General features: G+C 39.3%; 1 protein-coding gene and 1 pseudogene across 28 annotated transcripts in view; one reads left to right on the forward strand and one right to left on the reverse strand.

Moving 5' to 3' along the window:
* APOOL (apolipoprotein O like) overlaps positions 1-12,734 on the forward strand; it is a 356,871-nt gene that overhangs the window by 26,223 nt on the left and 317,914 nt on the right. For all 28 annotated transcript variants that reach the window (XR_011998215.1, XR_011998214.1, XR_011998213.1 and 25 more), the window contains one exon: positions 4,252-4,353. Coding sequence is in view for 25 of the 28 variants with exons in the window: in XM_072743928.1 (XP_072600029.1) it covers positions 4,252-4,353 (102 nt within the window). In the remaining 3 variants the exon portion in view is untranslated. The remainder of the gene's footprint in view (positions 1-4,251; positions 4,354-12,734) is intronic.
* On the reverse strand, positions 6,142-7,282 carry LOC112933582 (vacuolar protein sorting-associated protein 72 homolog pseudogene; annotated as a pseudogene).

Raw genomic sequence — 12,734 nt, forward strand, 5'->3', positions numbered from 1 at the left:
AGGTCACTACTTTCTCTTAGTGTTCCTCAATATTTAATTTCCAAGAAAAGACTGGACGTCGTACACCTTTTAAAATGGCATTATCTATCTATCTATCTATCTATCTATCTATCTATCTATCTATCTATCTATCATATATATATAACAAATATATATATTTAAAGGAGACAAAACAAGAAGCAGATGCTTAACTATAGGGAACAAACAGGGTTACCAGAGGGGAGATGGTAGGAGAATAGGTGAAATAGGTGAAGAGGATTAAGAGTACACTTATCTTGACAAACACTGAGAAATACATGAAGTTGTTGAATTACTATACTGTACACCTGAAACTAATGCAACACTATTTGTTAATTGACTACACTGGAATTAAAATAAAAATATATTTTTGGCAGCCCAGGTGGCTCAGTGGTTTGGCGCTGCCTTCAGACCAGGGCATGATCCTGGAGACCTGGGATCGAGTCCCACGTCAGGCTCCCTGCATGGAGCTTGCTTCTCCCTCTGCCTGTCTCTGCCTCTCTCTCTCTCCCTGTGTCTCTCATAAATAAATTAAATCTTAAAATAAAAAAATATATTTTTTATTTTAATATTTTTGTAATTAAAGTTTGTTTGTCGACATATAGTATGACACCCAGTGCTCATCCTGTCAAGTGACCTTCTCAGTGCCCGTCACCCAGTCACCCCATCTCCCCACCTGCCTTCCCTTCCATTACCCCTTGTTTGTTTCCCAGAGTTAGGATTCTCTCATGTTTTGTCACCTTCCCTAATTTTTCTCACTCATTTTCCCTCCTTTCCCCTATAATTCCTTTCAATATTTCTTATATTCCCTGTATGAGTGATATGATGATTGTTCTACTCCAGTTGACTTACTTCACTCAGTATAATACCCTCCAGTTCTGTCGATGCCAAAGCAAATGGTGGGTATTCGTCATTTCTAATGGCTGAGTAATATTCCATTGTATATATAGACCACATCTTCTTTATCCATTCATCTTTCAACTTTTTGTCTTGATAGAGTCACTTTATATCTAGTAATGCATTTTTTATATTCCCCAAATGAATGAGACCATATAATGTTTGTCCTTCTCCAACTGACTTATTTCACTCGACATAATACCCTCCAGTTCCATCCATGTTGGAACAAATGGTGGGTATTTGTCATTTCTAATGGCTGAGTGATATTCCATTGTATACATAAACCACATCTTCTTTATCCATTCATCTTTTGATGGACACCGAGGCTCCTTCCACAGTTAGGCTATTGTGGACACTGCTGCTATGAACATTGGGGTACAGGTGTCCTGGTGTTTCACTGCATCTGTATCTTTGAGGTAAATCCCCCGTAGTACAATTGCTGGGTTGTAGGGTAGCTCTATTTTTAACTCTTTGAGGAACCTCCACACAGTTTTCCAGAGTGGCTGCACCAGTTCGCATTCCCACCAACACTGCAAGAGGGTTCCCTTTTCTCCACATCCTCTCCAACATGTGTGGTTTCCTGTCTTGTTAATTTTCCCCATTCCCACTGGTGTGAGGTGGTATCTCATCGTGGCTTGTTGGCCATGTCTTTGTCTTCCTCTGTGAAATTTCTGTTCATGTCTTTTGCCCATTTCATGATTGGATTTTTTGTTTCTTAGGTGTTGAGTTTAATAAGTTCTTTATAGATCTTGGATACTAGCCCTTTGTCTGATATGTCATTTGCAAATATCTTCTCCCATTCTGTAGGTTGTCTTTTTAGTTTTGTTGACTGTTTCTTATGCTGTGCAGAAGCTTTTGGTCTTGATGAAGTCCCAATAGTTCATTTTTGCCAAGTAGTTCAGTTAATCTAGACTGAAGTACTGGATCATAAATATTGAACAATACCTATGAATTTATTTTATAGTCTATATATTATTTAGTATGTGATACAAGATGAATATACTCTGAGAAGATTAGAGTAATTGAAGCTTATTTAGTTATTAGCATACTTCAAAAGAGTTTTTTGGTATCTAAGGAATAAGATCTAATCAGGTATTTTTAAAATAGCTTTTAAATGTGAGAATTGGCATTCTTTAATCACTTCAGAGATACATGAACAAAATTTCTCAGTTGTATGGGAAAGCATCCTTGATGGCCTTAGTTTTAATAATTTTTTATTGAAAAATGACATAGATATGATGTAGAAATCTTATTACTGAATACCAAGTAGAAGAAATCAAAAGTGATGTCTTTTGGGAAGGCAGGCCTAGATAAATTATTCTGTGATGCTGACATATGTACCAGAGGGAGGCTTGAAGGGAAAATAACAGTGAACAAAATTTTTATTAGTACTGCATTTTCATTTTACCCTGTCTGGAGTCTCAGCCTCAATCAGAGTCATGCCTGGCTTAAAGAGGAAAAGCCTAACTAGTGGCTGTAGCTTCCCTTATTCTGCTCAGGAAATTTTTTTTTTTATTTTATTTATTTATTTATGATAGTCACACAGAGAGAGAGAGGCAGAGACACAGGCAGAGGGAGAAGCAGGCTCCATGCACCGGGAGCCCGACATGGGATTCGATCCCGGGGCTCCAGGATCGCGCCCTGGGCCAAAGGCAGGCGCCAAACCGCTGCGCCACCCAGGGATCCCTGCTCAGGAAATATTGAAAAAGTGTCAGAAATGAAGTATAGGCACTATCACTGTTAATAGAGAACGTTTAGTGTCCTTTGGCTAGTATTTCTTCCAGTTCTTGTATACTTTCCCTTTTGTGTAAGCCGAAGAGACCTCTCTTCCTCTGGATGTCCTTTGTTGATTTCAGCAAGCTTCCTTTCTTCTGTAAAAAATCAAGCTCTTAAAATATTTGTTCTCTGGAAAACTTTTCATTTGGCCTTAAATGGATAATCTTTGGGGATTATTTTGATACCTGAATGAACACTGGAGCACTTTGTTCTTAGAGCCAGTGATTTTCCTGCATTCTTTTTTTAAAAAATTATTTATTTATTTTAGAGAGAGAGAAAGGGAGAGCATAAGCAGGAAGGGCAGAAGGAGAGGGAAAGACTCTCAAGCAGACTCCGTGCTCAGTGCAGAGCCTGACACCAGGCTTGATCTCACAATACTGAGATCATGACCTTAGCCAAACCAAGAGTTCTTACTTAACCAACTCTGCCACCCAGGTGCCTCTTTCCTGCATTCTTAATCTAGATCAAGTTACATCCAAAACAAAATTCACTTTGGTTTTAAGTGTGAGATTCGTAAAAAGGAATATAAAAGATAGTGAAAGGGAATAAAGGGGAAAGGAGAAAAAATGAGTGGGAAATATCAGAGAGGGTGACAACATGAGAGACACCTAAGTCTGGGAAATGAACAAGGGGTAGTGGAGGGGGAGGTGGGAAGGGTGACAGGGTGACTGGGTGACGGGCACTGAGTGGGGCACTTTATGGGACGAGCACTGGGTGTTATACTATATGTTGGCAAATCAAACTCCAATAAAAAAATTTAAAAATCTTTAAAAGATTTTATTTATTTATTCATGAGAGACACACACAGAGAGAGAGGCAGAGACACAGGCAGAGGGAGAAGCAGGTTCCATGCAGGGAGCCTGACGTGGGACTAGATCCCGGGTCTCCAGGATCATGCCCTGGGCTGAAGGCGGCGCTAAACCACTGAGCCACCGGGGCTGTCCACTAAATAAAAAATTTTTTAAAAAGGAATGCTTTGAAAGGTTAGGAACAAAGGATTTGCAATGGTAGGAAATTATTTTTATAAATAATATAAATATAAATTGTATTTCGGGACACAACTTGAATCATTAGTATTCCAGATCACACTTCTCTTTTAGTTTCTCCATAGCATTTATCAACTTGTAGTATATTAATGTATCTATTGTGTTTATTGCCTGTCTGTGCTCTATTAGAATGTCATCTCCATAAGAGCAAGATTCTTTGTTTTGTTTACTGATATATTCGAAGCACTGAGCCAAATATTTGTGTACTGAGTGAATACCATGATCTATCATACTTCATCCCTCAAATTTTGTATTCACTTCTTCTTGGTAATTATGTTATTGGTATATTCCGTATGAAGTAGACAGTTAACTAATAAAAATAAAACTTTACCATCTAAGATAAGAGAATTTTAGGAATTATACTCTAAAAATGTATGTAGCAATTTGGAGCACTTGAGTTTTTTATACGTTCAATAAAACCCATAGTGCTGCTTGGGTACTCCCAAAATGTATCAGGAAATGGAGGATGGGGAGCTTTTCAATTAAAAATATCTTTTTGATATATCTTTCTTAGATGGGAAAGCTGACAACCGTACCTGCAGGTCTGATATGTGCATCTATAACTGTGCATGCGGCTAAAGAAGAATACAAAAAGCAGCTTGTAAAACCGGAGCAGGTAATTCATCTACAAAAGTTTGTGAATTTTGTATAATATAAATATGATGCAAAAGCCATCAGTACTTTTTTTTTTCTTATTTATCTCTCTTCATCAGAAATAGAAGTATTTGTTAGGCATACTTTAGAAGTTGAAAAAATAGTTGTGGAGTGTGTCAAAATAAACATTGTATTTATTATATTTAAATCAAACAGCTAAAATTCTAACTCCATTGGAAAAAAAAATAGTGATTTTTCTTAGTGGATAATCAGTTAGTAGTATAGAATTTTAGTACTTAAAAGCAGTCTGATTTTTCTTCTTGGCAAATTTATACAAGTACACCTGATATTTGAAAACCTTGGTTTAAGGGATGCCTGGGTGGCTCTGTGGTTGAGCGTCTGACTTTGGCCCAGGGCATGATCCTGGAATTCCGGGATCCACTCCCACATCAGGCTCCCTGCAAGGAGCCTGCTTCTCTTTCTGCCTGTGTCTCTGCCTCTCTCTCTCTCTCTCTCTCTCTCTCTCTCTGTGTCTCATGAATAAATAAATCTTAAAAAAAGAGAAAACATTAGTTTAAGAAATCCATTAAGACCTCAGCTTTGAAAATCACCTTAAATGTTTTCTAGGTCAGCCTTCTGTATGGCACTGTAGTCACCTCTACAAGAGGCACACTTAATGGCTATTTATCTTCCTTTTTTTAAGATTTTATTTATTCATGAGAGACAGAGAGAGAGAAACACAGACACAGGCAGAGGGAGAGAGAGAGAGAACAAGAGAGAGACACAGGCAGAGGGAGAAGCAGGCTCCATGCAGGGAGCCTGACCTGGGACTAGATCCCGGCTCTCCAGGATCATGCCCTGGGCTGAAGGCGGCGCTAAACCGCTAAGCCACCGGGGCTGCCCGCTATTTATCTTCTATAACAATAAAACTCTGGATAAAGGTACCTAAGGTAGTCCATCCATCTTCTAGCAGTTCTCATTCAATTTAAGGTCCTTCTTTTATGTCAAACATAAACCTGTCTCATTAATAAGTTCTATCCTTTGGCCTTGTATCTCTTGGCATTGGTACCATATAGAAAAATTCTCATCACTCTTCCACAAAACAACTCTTCAAATATCAGTTACACCTTAAGTGATCTTGCATCCTAGATATTAAAATTTAGCTTTAACCCTTATATGTCATAACTTAGAGTTCTTGCACTATAATGGCCATTCTTTGCCAATCATGTTTAGAATGGTTACTGTTTTTTTCAGATGACTGTAGGATAAAGTAAGATTCTGACTTCTCTTGTTCTAGATAATATATTTCCATTAATACTGCCTGAGCAATACAAATATACAAATACAAATATATTTGTTTTGAATGTCCTTATAATTAGCCTTGCTTATAATCAGATTTTAACAATGACATAGTGAACTTGGAGTTCTCTAAAATTAATTAAACCTCTTTATATGGGCTATCGGTAAGCTCTGTCTTTTTCCAGTCTGTGCTTACGTATATGGACTTTTTTACTCCATTACAGGTACAATTATGCCTATATAACTTGAATCTTATTGATCTAGTCTATCATACCAGATTGTTGATACCTAATTGTGGCTATTGATTCTATTCACCATTGTACTTTTTTTAAGGGGATCTTTTTCTTTTATTAGATTAAAAAACAGAACAAGGAGGAACTGGGGGAAAGAAATATAGAAAAGGGCTGGGCAAAGCTCAGAGATTACAAAGGGGAGAGGCAGGGAAAGGAGGGGGAACATTTGGAGCCCCAGGTCAGGGCAGGAAAGAGGTTTCTGAAGATCAAACATCTTGTTATTTGATAGCAATTTTCTGGTGCAAGGATTGGGGTCCAGAACCAGGGAGAGGCTTGGGAAGTGCTGAAGCAAGTGTGTGGCAATCCATGGGCAGTGGTGTTCTACTTGTAGGCCTCATGGGTGATCTTGAAGGTTTGAGCAGTGGTGTAGGGGATGTCTGTGACAGGGTCCCAGTACAGGGCTTAGCAGTGCGTCACAAGGCAGACCTCCCAAACAGGGACCTTTCAGGGCTACTCTTGGGGAAACCTTTCTTCCCTTGATTGTCACATTGTCACTGAAAATGGTGAAGGTATAGGAGCAATGAGGAGGAGGGTTGATAGGTCCAGTGCTGGCATGGGGAGTCAGTGCAGAAGCTGTGGGAGCAAGCAGTCCTTCCACATTCATGTTCTCTTCTTTAGGGCCTGGCTCCTCAACAGGTAGCACTGCCACTGAATGATAGGTGATTATGGGCCCAGGGCACATCTGCTTCTTGTGCACCTGCTGCTTTTTGTCAACCTGGAGCTGCTCATATATTTCAAGTGAATGTAAGTTGAGCTCCTCCGTGATCCTGGCCTCTCTGAGCAGCTCTTCATGGGTCAATGGCCACTCACAATGTGGACTCTTTCACTGCCTCTCTAGTACCCAAAGAAATGTCTGTCAGGTATGCTTAGTTGTAGACGGACACATGGAATTTCTGTCACAGCCATTTTCTTCTAGTTCATAGTGGCAGCAGTTCCTTCTTTTATCAGGCCTTCTGAGAGTTACTAGCTGGAGTACTGACTTTTTGAGGTCTCAAGATCTTGAGAAGTTCCTTATATGCTTTGGTAATTACTGGGCACTTCCTTCTTCGCTCTTCCACTTCTCTGTCACTGGATGGTTCATTCTTTTTGTGGATGTCAAAGTCAGAGTCCCCCTAATCCTCTGACTGGTGCTTTTGCCTTTGATACTCGCTTATTTCTCGGTTCCTTTGTGATACCCCCATGTGACATCTGGTAGAACTCATCTTCCTCCTCTGCCTCCAGGAGCCCAGAAACCTGGATCCCCACCCCAGCCAAATGCATAACATCTACCAAGACTACACTGCTACCAGCAGCCCCTCATCCAGTGCTTTGTTCACCATTGCACTTTTTATCTTTTCCAGCCTCAATTCACCCCTAAGATTTACCGGCATGGTTAGAGAAATGTATATAAATCTGAATCTGAATCCTGAGTCCACCACTGACTATTTGGATGATATTAGAATTTTTAATGGTGGCATAAATATTTGGTTGTATGAATATACCATTATCAAAAATAAAACTTCCATAATTTTTTTAAAATTTAGAATATTTCGGGCAGCCCTGGTGGCGCAGCAGTTTAGCGCCGCCAGCAGCCCAGGGCGTGATCCTGGAGACCCGGGATCAAGTCCCACGTCAGGCTCTCTGTATGGTGCCTGCTTTTCCCTCTGCCTGTGTCTCTGCCTCTCTCTCTCTGTCTCTATGAATAAATAAATAAAATCTTTAAAAAAAGAAATTTAGGGGATCCCTGGGTGGCGCAGCGGTTTGGCGCCTGCCTTTGGCCCAGGGCGCGATCCTGGAGACCCGGGATCGAATCCCACATCGGGCTCCCGGTGCATGGAGCCCGCTTCTCCCTCTGCCTGTGTCTCTGCCTCTCTCTCTCTCTCTGTGACTATCATAAATAAATAAAAAAAAATAAAAAATAAAAAAATTAAAAAAAAAGAAATTTAGGATATTTCCAATTATTATGGTATTATAATTAGTGCTTCAGTGAAACACTTGGTAGATAAATACTTATGTACGGCTATAAATATTTCCTTGAAATAAACTTCTAGATACGGAGTTGTAGGCCAGAGAGCATAAAAGTTAACAATACATTGCCAAACTGAATATGCATAAAGTAGTATTCATTTAACAAAAGTTTTTTTCCTGACTTCCTCTTGTATGTGTATGAGGAAGTGTTATAAGCACTGGGTAAACTTTTATTAATTTTCGTTTGAAGTCTGTGATAGTCAGTTCCCTACATGCTCTCAGTTTTCTCTCTTTATTAATCTTAGAGTGATGATTTTAAGCATACTTTGACACACTCATCCTAAAAAGCTGAAAATCTAGGTAGGAGACTAGGTAGCATGGTCCTGCAGAGCTGCGTTTACGTATTTCTGAATTTAAAAAAACATTGTGCTATTTACTAATGATAAAATACATGGAATTCCTTATTTATTTTATTCCACAATACATTTTATTTTTAATTTATTTTTCATTCTTTTTCTAAATTTAAATTCAATTAGCCAAAATATAGTACATACTTAGTTTCTTTTCCTTTTTTTGTATATTTTTTTATTGGAGTTCAATTTGCCAACATATAGCATAACACCCAGTGCTCATTCCGTCAAGTGCCCCCCTCAGTACCCAACACCCAGTCACCCCAACCCCCTGCCTGCCGCCCTTTCCACCACCCCTTGTTTATTTCCCAGAGTTAGGTGTCTTTTATGTTCTGTCACCCGCACTGATATTTCCCATTTATTTTCTCTCCTTTCCCCTTTATTCCCTTTCACTATTTTTTATATTCCCCAAATGAATGAGACCATATAATGTTTGTCGTTCTCCAGTTGACTTGCTTCACTCAGCATAATACCCTCCAGTTCTATCCATGTTGAAGCAAATGGTGGGTATTTGTCATTTCTAATGGCTTAATAATATTCTATTGTGTGTGTGTGTATATATATATATCTCACATCTTCCTTATCTATTCATCTTATGGTGGACACTGAGGCTCCTTCCACAGTTAGGCTATTGTGGACGTTGCTGCTATAAACATTGGGGTGCAGGTGTCCTGCCATTTCATTGCATCTGTATCTTTGGGGTAAATCCCCAGCAGTGTAATTGCTGGGTCGTAGGGAAGATCTATTTTTAACTCTTGGAGGAACCTCCACACAGTTTTCCAGAGTGGCTGCACCAGTTCACATTCCCACCAACAGTACAAGAGGGTTCCCCTTTCTCCACATCCTCTCCAACATTTGTTGTTTCCTGTCTTGCTAATTTTCACCATTCTCCTGGTGTGAGGTGGTATCTCATTGTGGTTTTGATTTGTGACCCCAGTATGAGGTCTATTCTGGAGAAAGTTCTATGTGCACTTGTGAAAAATGTGTATATAGTTGCGTTTGGATGGAAAATTCTGTATGTATCTGTGAAATCCATATGGTTCAGTGTATCATTTAAGGACCTTGTTTCTTTGGTGATATTCTGCTAGAACATCTGTCATTTGCAGAAAGTGCTGTGTTGATGTCTCCTACTATGAGTGTATTATTATCTAAGTCTGTCTTAACATTGGTTATTAATTGATTGATATACTTGGCAGCTCCCATATTAGGGGAATAAATATTCATGATTGTCAGGTGTTATTGTTCGATAGACAGTGCTTATAGTGTCATTTTGAAGTCTCCTACTATTAGTGTATTTTTATCCAAATATCTCTTTACTTTGGTTATCAATTGATTGATATACTTAGCACCTCGCACATCAGCGGCATAAATATAATTGTTAGGTCTTCTTATTGAATAATCCCTTTAAGTATGATACAGTGTCCCTATTCATCTCTTGTCTTTTGGGTAAGCTGTAATATATCTGATATGAGGATTGCCACCCCATCTTTATTTTGAGTATCTTTTGAATGGTGTATGTTTCTCCACACCTTCCTTTTCAGGCCTGATGTTTTCTTCGTTTAAAATGAGTCTCTTGTATATAGTATATAGATGAGTCTTGCTTTTTTTATGCAGTCCAGTACCCTTTGTCTTTTGATGGGATTGTTTAGCCCATTCATGTTCAGAGTAACTATTGAAAGATATGAATTTAGTGTCATTGTAATGTCTATTCAGTCCTTGTTTTTGTGGATTGTTTCTTTGGGTTCCCTCTTTCTTTTACAGTGTCCCCCTTAATATTTTTGAAGAGTTGGAATGGTGGTCTCATATTCTTTCAGCTTCTGCCTATCCTGGAATCTCTTTACCTCTCCTATTCTGAATGCCATCCTTGCTGGATAAAGTATTGTTGGCTCCATGTTTCTCTCAGTACCCTGTATATATCCTGCCAGCCCTTTCTGGCCTGCCAGGTCTCCGTGGAGAGGTCTGCTGTTAATCTGATATTTTTCCCCATATAAGTTAAATCTTTTTTTTTTTTAAGATTTATTTATTTATTTATTCAGAGAGAGCGAAAGAGAGGCAGAGACACAGGCAGAGAGAGAAGCAGGCTCCATGCAGGGAGCCCGACGTGGGACTCCATCCCGGGTCTCCAGGACCACACCCCCGGCTGCAGGCGGCGCTAAACCGCTGGGCCACTGGGGCTGCCCCCCATATAAGTTAAGAATCTCTTTTCTTGAGTTGCTTTAAGGATTTTCTCCTTATCTTTGAAATTTGCAAGTTCCACTATTAAATGTTGAGGTCCATTTTTGTTTATTTTTTTGGGGGGTGCTCTCTATCTTTTGGATCTGAATGCCTGTTTTCCTCAGATTAGGGAAGTTCTTAGTTATGATTTGTTCAATGATACTTTGTTGTTCTCTCTCTCTGTCTCTCTGTCTCTCTGTCCCTCGTCTGGAATCCCAATTAGCTATATATTCTTGATCAGGAATGGATGCTCTATTTTGTCAAATGCTTTCTGAGCAGCTACAGAGAAGATCATATGGTTCTTGTTTTTTCTCTTGCTGATATGATAAATCACATTGATTGTTTTACGAGTGTTGAGTATATTCTTACACACACCTGAAAATTAGTACAGCAGGCCCCTCTGCCAGAAGAGTAGCTGGAAGAACATGCAAACAGCAAGTTACCTACCAAATAGGACTACAAAACTACAGGGCTTAAGACAAAATAGTATATCCAACTTGAATATTTTTCTGCTTATGATCTATCTCTCAGTTTAAAGTTTTCTTTTTCTTTTTTCCCATTTCAACTATTTTCTTATTAACTCTTTGTTTTGAAGGCTTTTCTTTTTTAAAATTTCATATTTTAGGGCAGCCCCGGTGGCCCAGCAGTTTAGCGCCAACTTTGGCCTGGGGTGTGATCCTGGACATGGGATCGAGTCCCACATTGGGCTCCCTGCATGGAGCCTTCTTCTCCCTGTGTCTGTGTCTCTGCCTCTGTCTCTGTCTCTCTCTCTCTCTCTCTCTCTCTCTCTGTGTCTGTTGTGAATAAATAAATAAAATCTTTAAAAAAATAAAATAACGGCAGCCTGGGTGGCTCAGCGGTTTAGCGCCGCCTTTGGCTCAGGGTATGACCCTGGAGACCCAGAATTGAGTCCCACGTCAGGCTCCCTGCATGGAGCCTGCTTCTCCCTCTGCCTGTGTCTCTGCCTCTCTCTGTCCTGTGTCTCTCATGAATAAATAAAATCTTAAAAAAATAAAAAAATAAAATAAAATTTCATATTTTACAATGATACGTTATAGATATATTCATTTCTGACTTACTTTCACTGTATTCAGTTTTATATATATGTAAGGTATGCTTTCTTTATAATATTGGAATTTAGTATTTTTAATTTTTTATTTATTTTTTTCTTTTTTTGAATTTATTTTTTTTTGGTGTTCAATTTTTTTTTCATTTTTAAAATTTTGTACTTTATTTTTTTTTTTCTGCATTCTAAGTCAGGCTATTTCTAGGAAACCGCTCTATTGGTCATGGAAACAAAAGCCGTCTGGGCCTGCAACATTCACTTGCCTCTCACTCAACTTCTGTCAGGCAGTGAACACTAGGATATTAGAAGCTAGGTCTATAGGCAGTGTGGATGAGGGAAGGTCATGCCCTCATTGCAACTCTCAAAACTAAATACGCCTTGTAGCCAGCTTTCAAGTAGCTTCTCTCTTCACATTCACTACGTACCTCTACTCGAAGGGAGCCATTTCAAAGGAAAGCGCTCTACCGAGATAGGACAACAAGCTTGGTCATTTCCAATGTCCTTTCTAATATCATTTCTAATGGCTGAGTAATATTCCATTGTATACATAGACCACATCCTCTTTATCCATTCATCTTTCGATGGACACTGAGGCTCCATCCACAGTTTGGCTATTGTGGACATGGCTGCTGTAAACATCGGAGTGCAGGTGTCCCGGCGTTTCACTGCATCTGTATCTTTGGGGTAAATCCCCAGCAGTGTAATTGCTGGGTCGTAGGGAAGATCTATTTTTAACTCTTGGAGGAACCTCCACACAGTTTTCCAGAGTGGCTGCACCAGTTCACATTCCCACCAACAGTACAAGAGGGTTCCCCTTTCTCCACATCCTCTCCAACATTTGTTGTTTCCTGTCTTGTTAATTTTCACCATTCTCCTGGTGTGAGGTGGTATCTCATTGTGGTTTTGATTTGTATTTCCCTGATAGCCAGTGATGTGGAGCATTTTCTCATGTGCTTGTTGGCCATGTCTGTGTCTTCTGTGAGATTTCTGTTCATGTCTTTTGCCCATTTCATGATTGGATTGTTTGTTTCTTTGCTGCTGATTTTCATAAGTTCTTTATAGATCTTGGATACTAGCCCTTTCTCTGAGAGGTCATTTGCAAATATCTTCTCCCATTCTGTAGGTTGTCTTTGAGTTTTGTTGACTGTTTCTTTTGCTGTGCAAAAGCTTCTTA

Source organism: Vulpes vulpes, chromosome X (assembly GCF_048418805.1).
Source record: "Vulpes vulpes isolate BD-2025 chromosome X, VulVul3, whole genome shotgun sequence".
In the NCBI taxonomy this organism is placed as follows: domain Eukaryota; kingdom Metazoa; phylum Chordata; class Mammalia; order Carnivora; family Canidae; genus Vulpes; species Vulpes vulpes.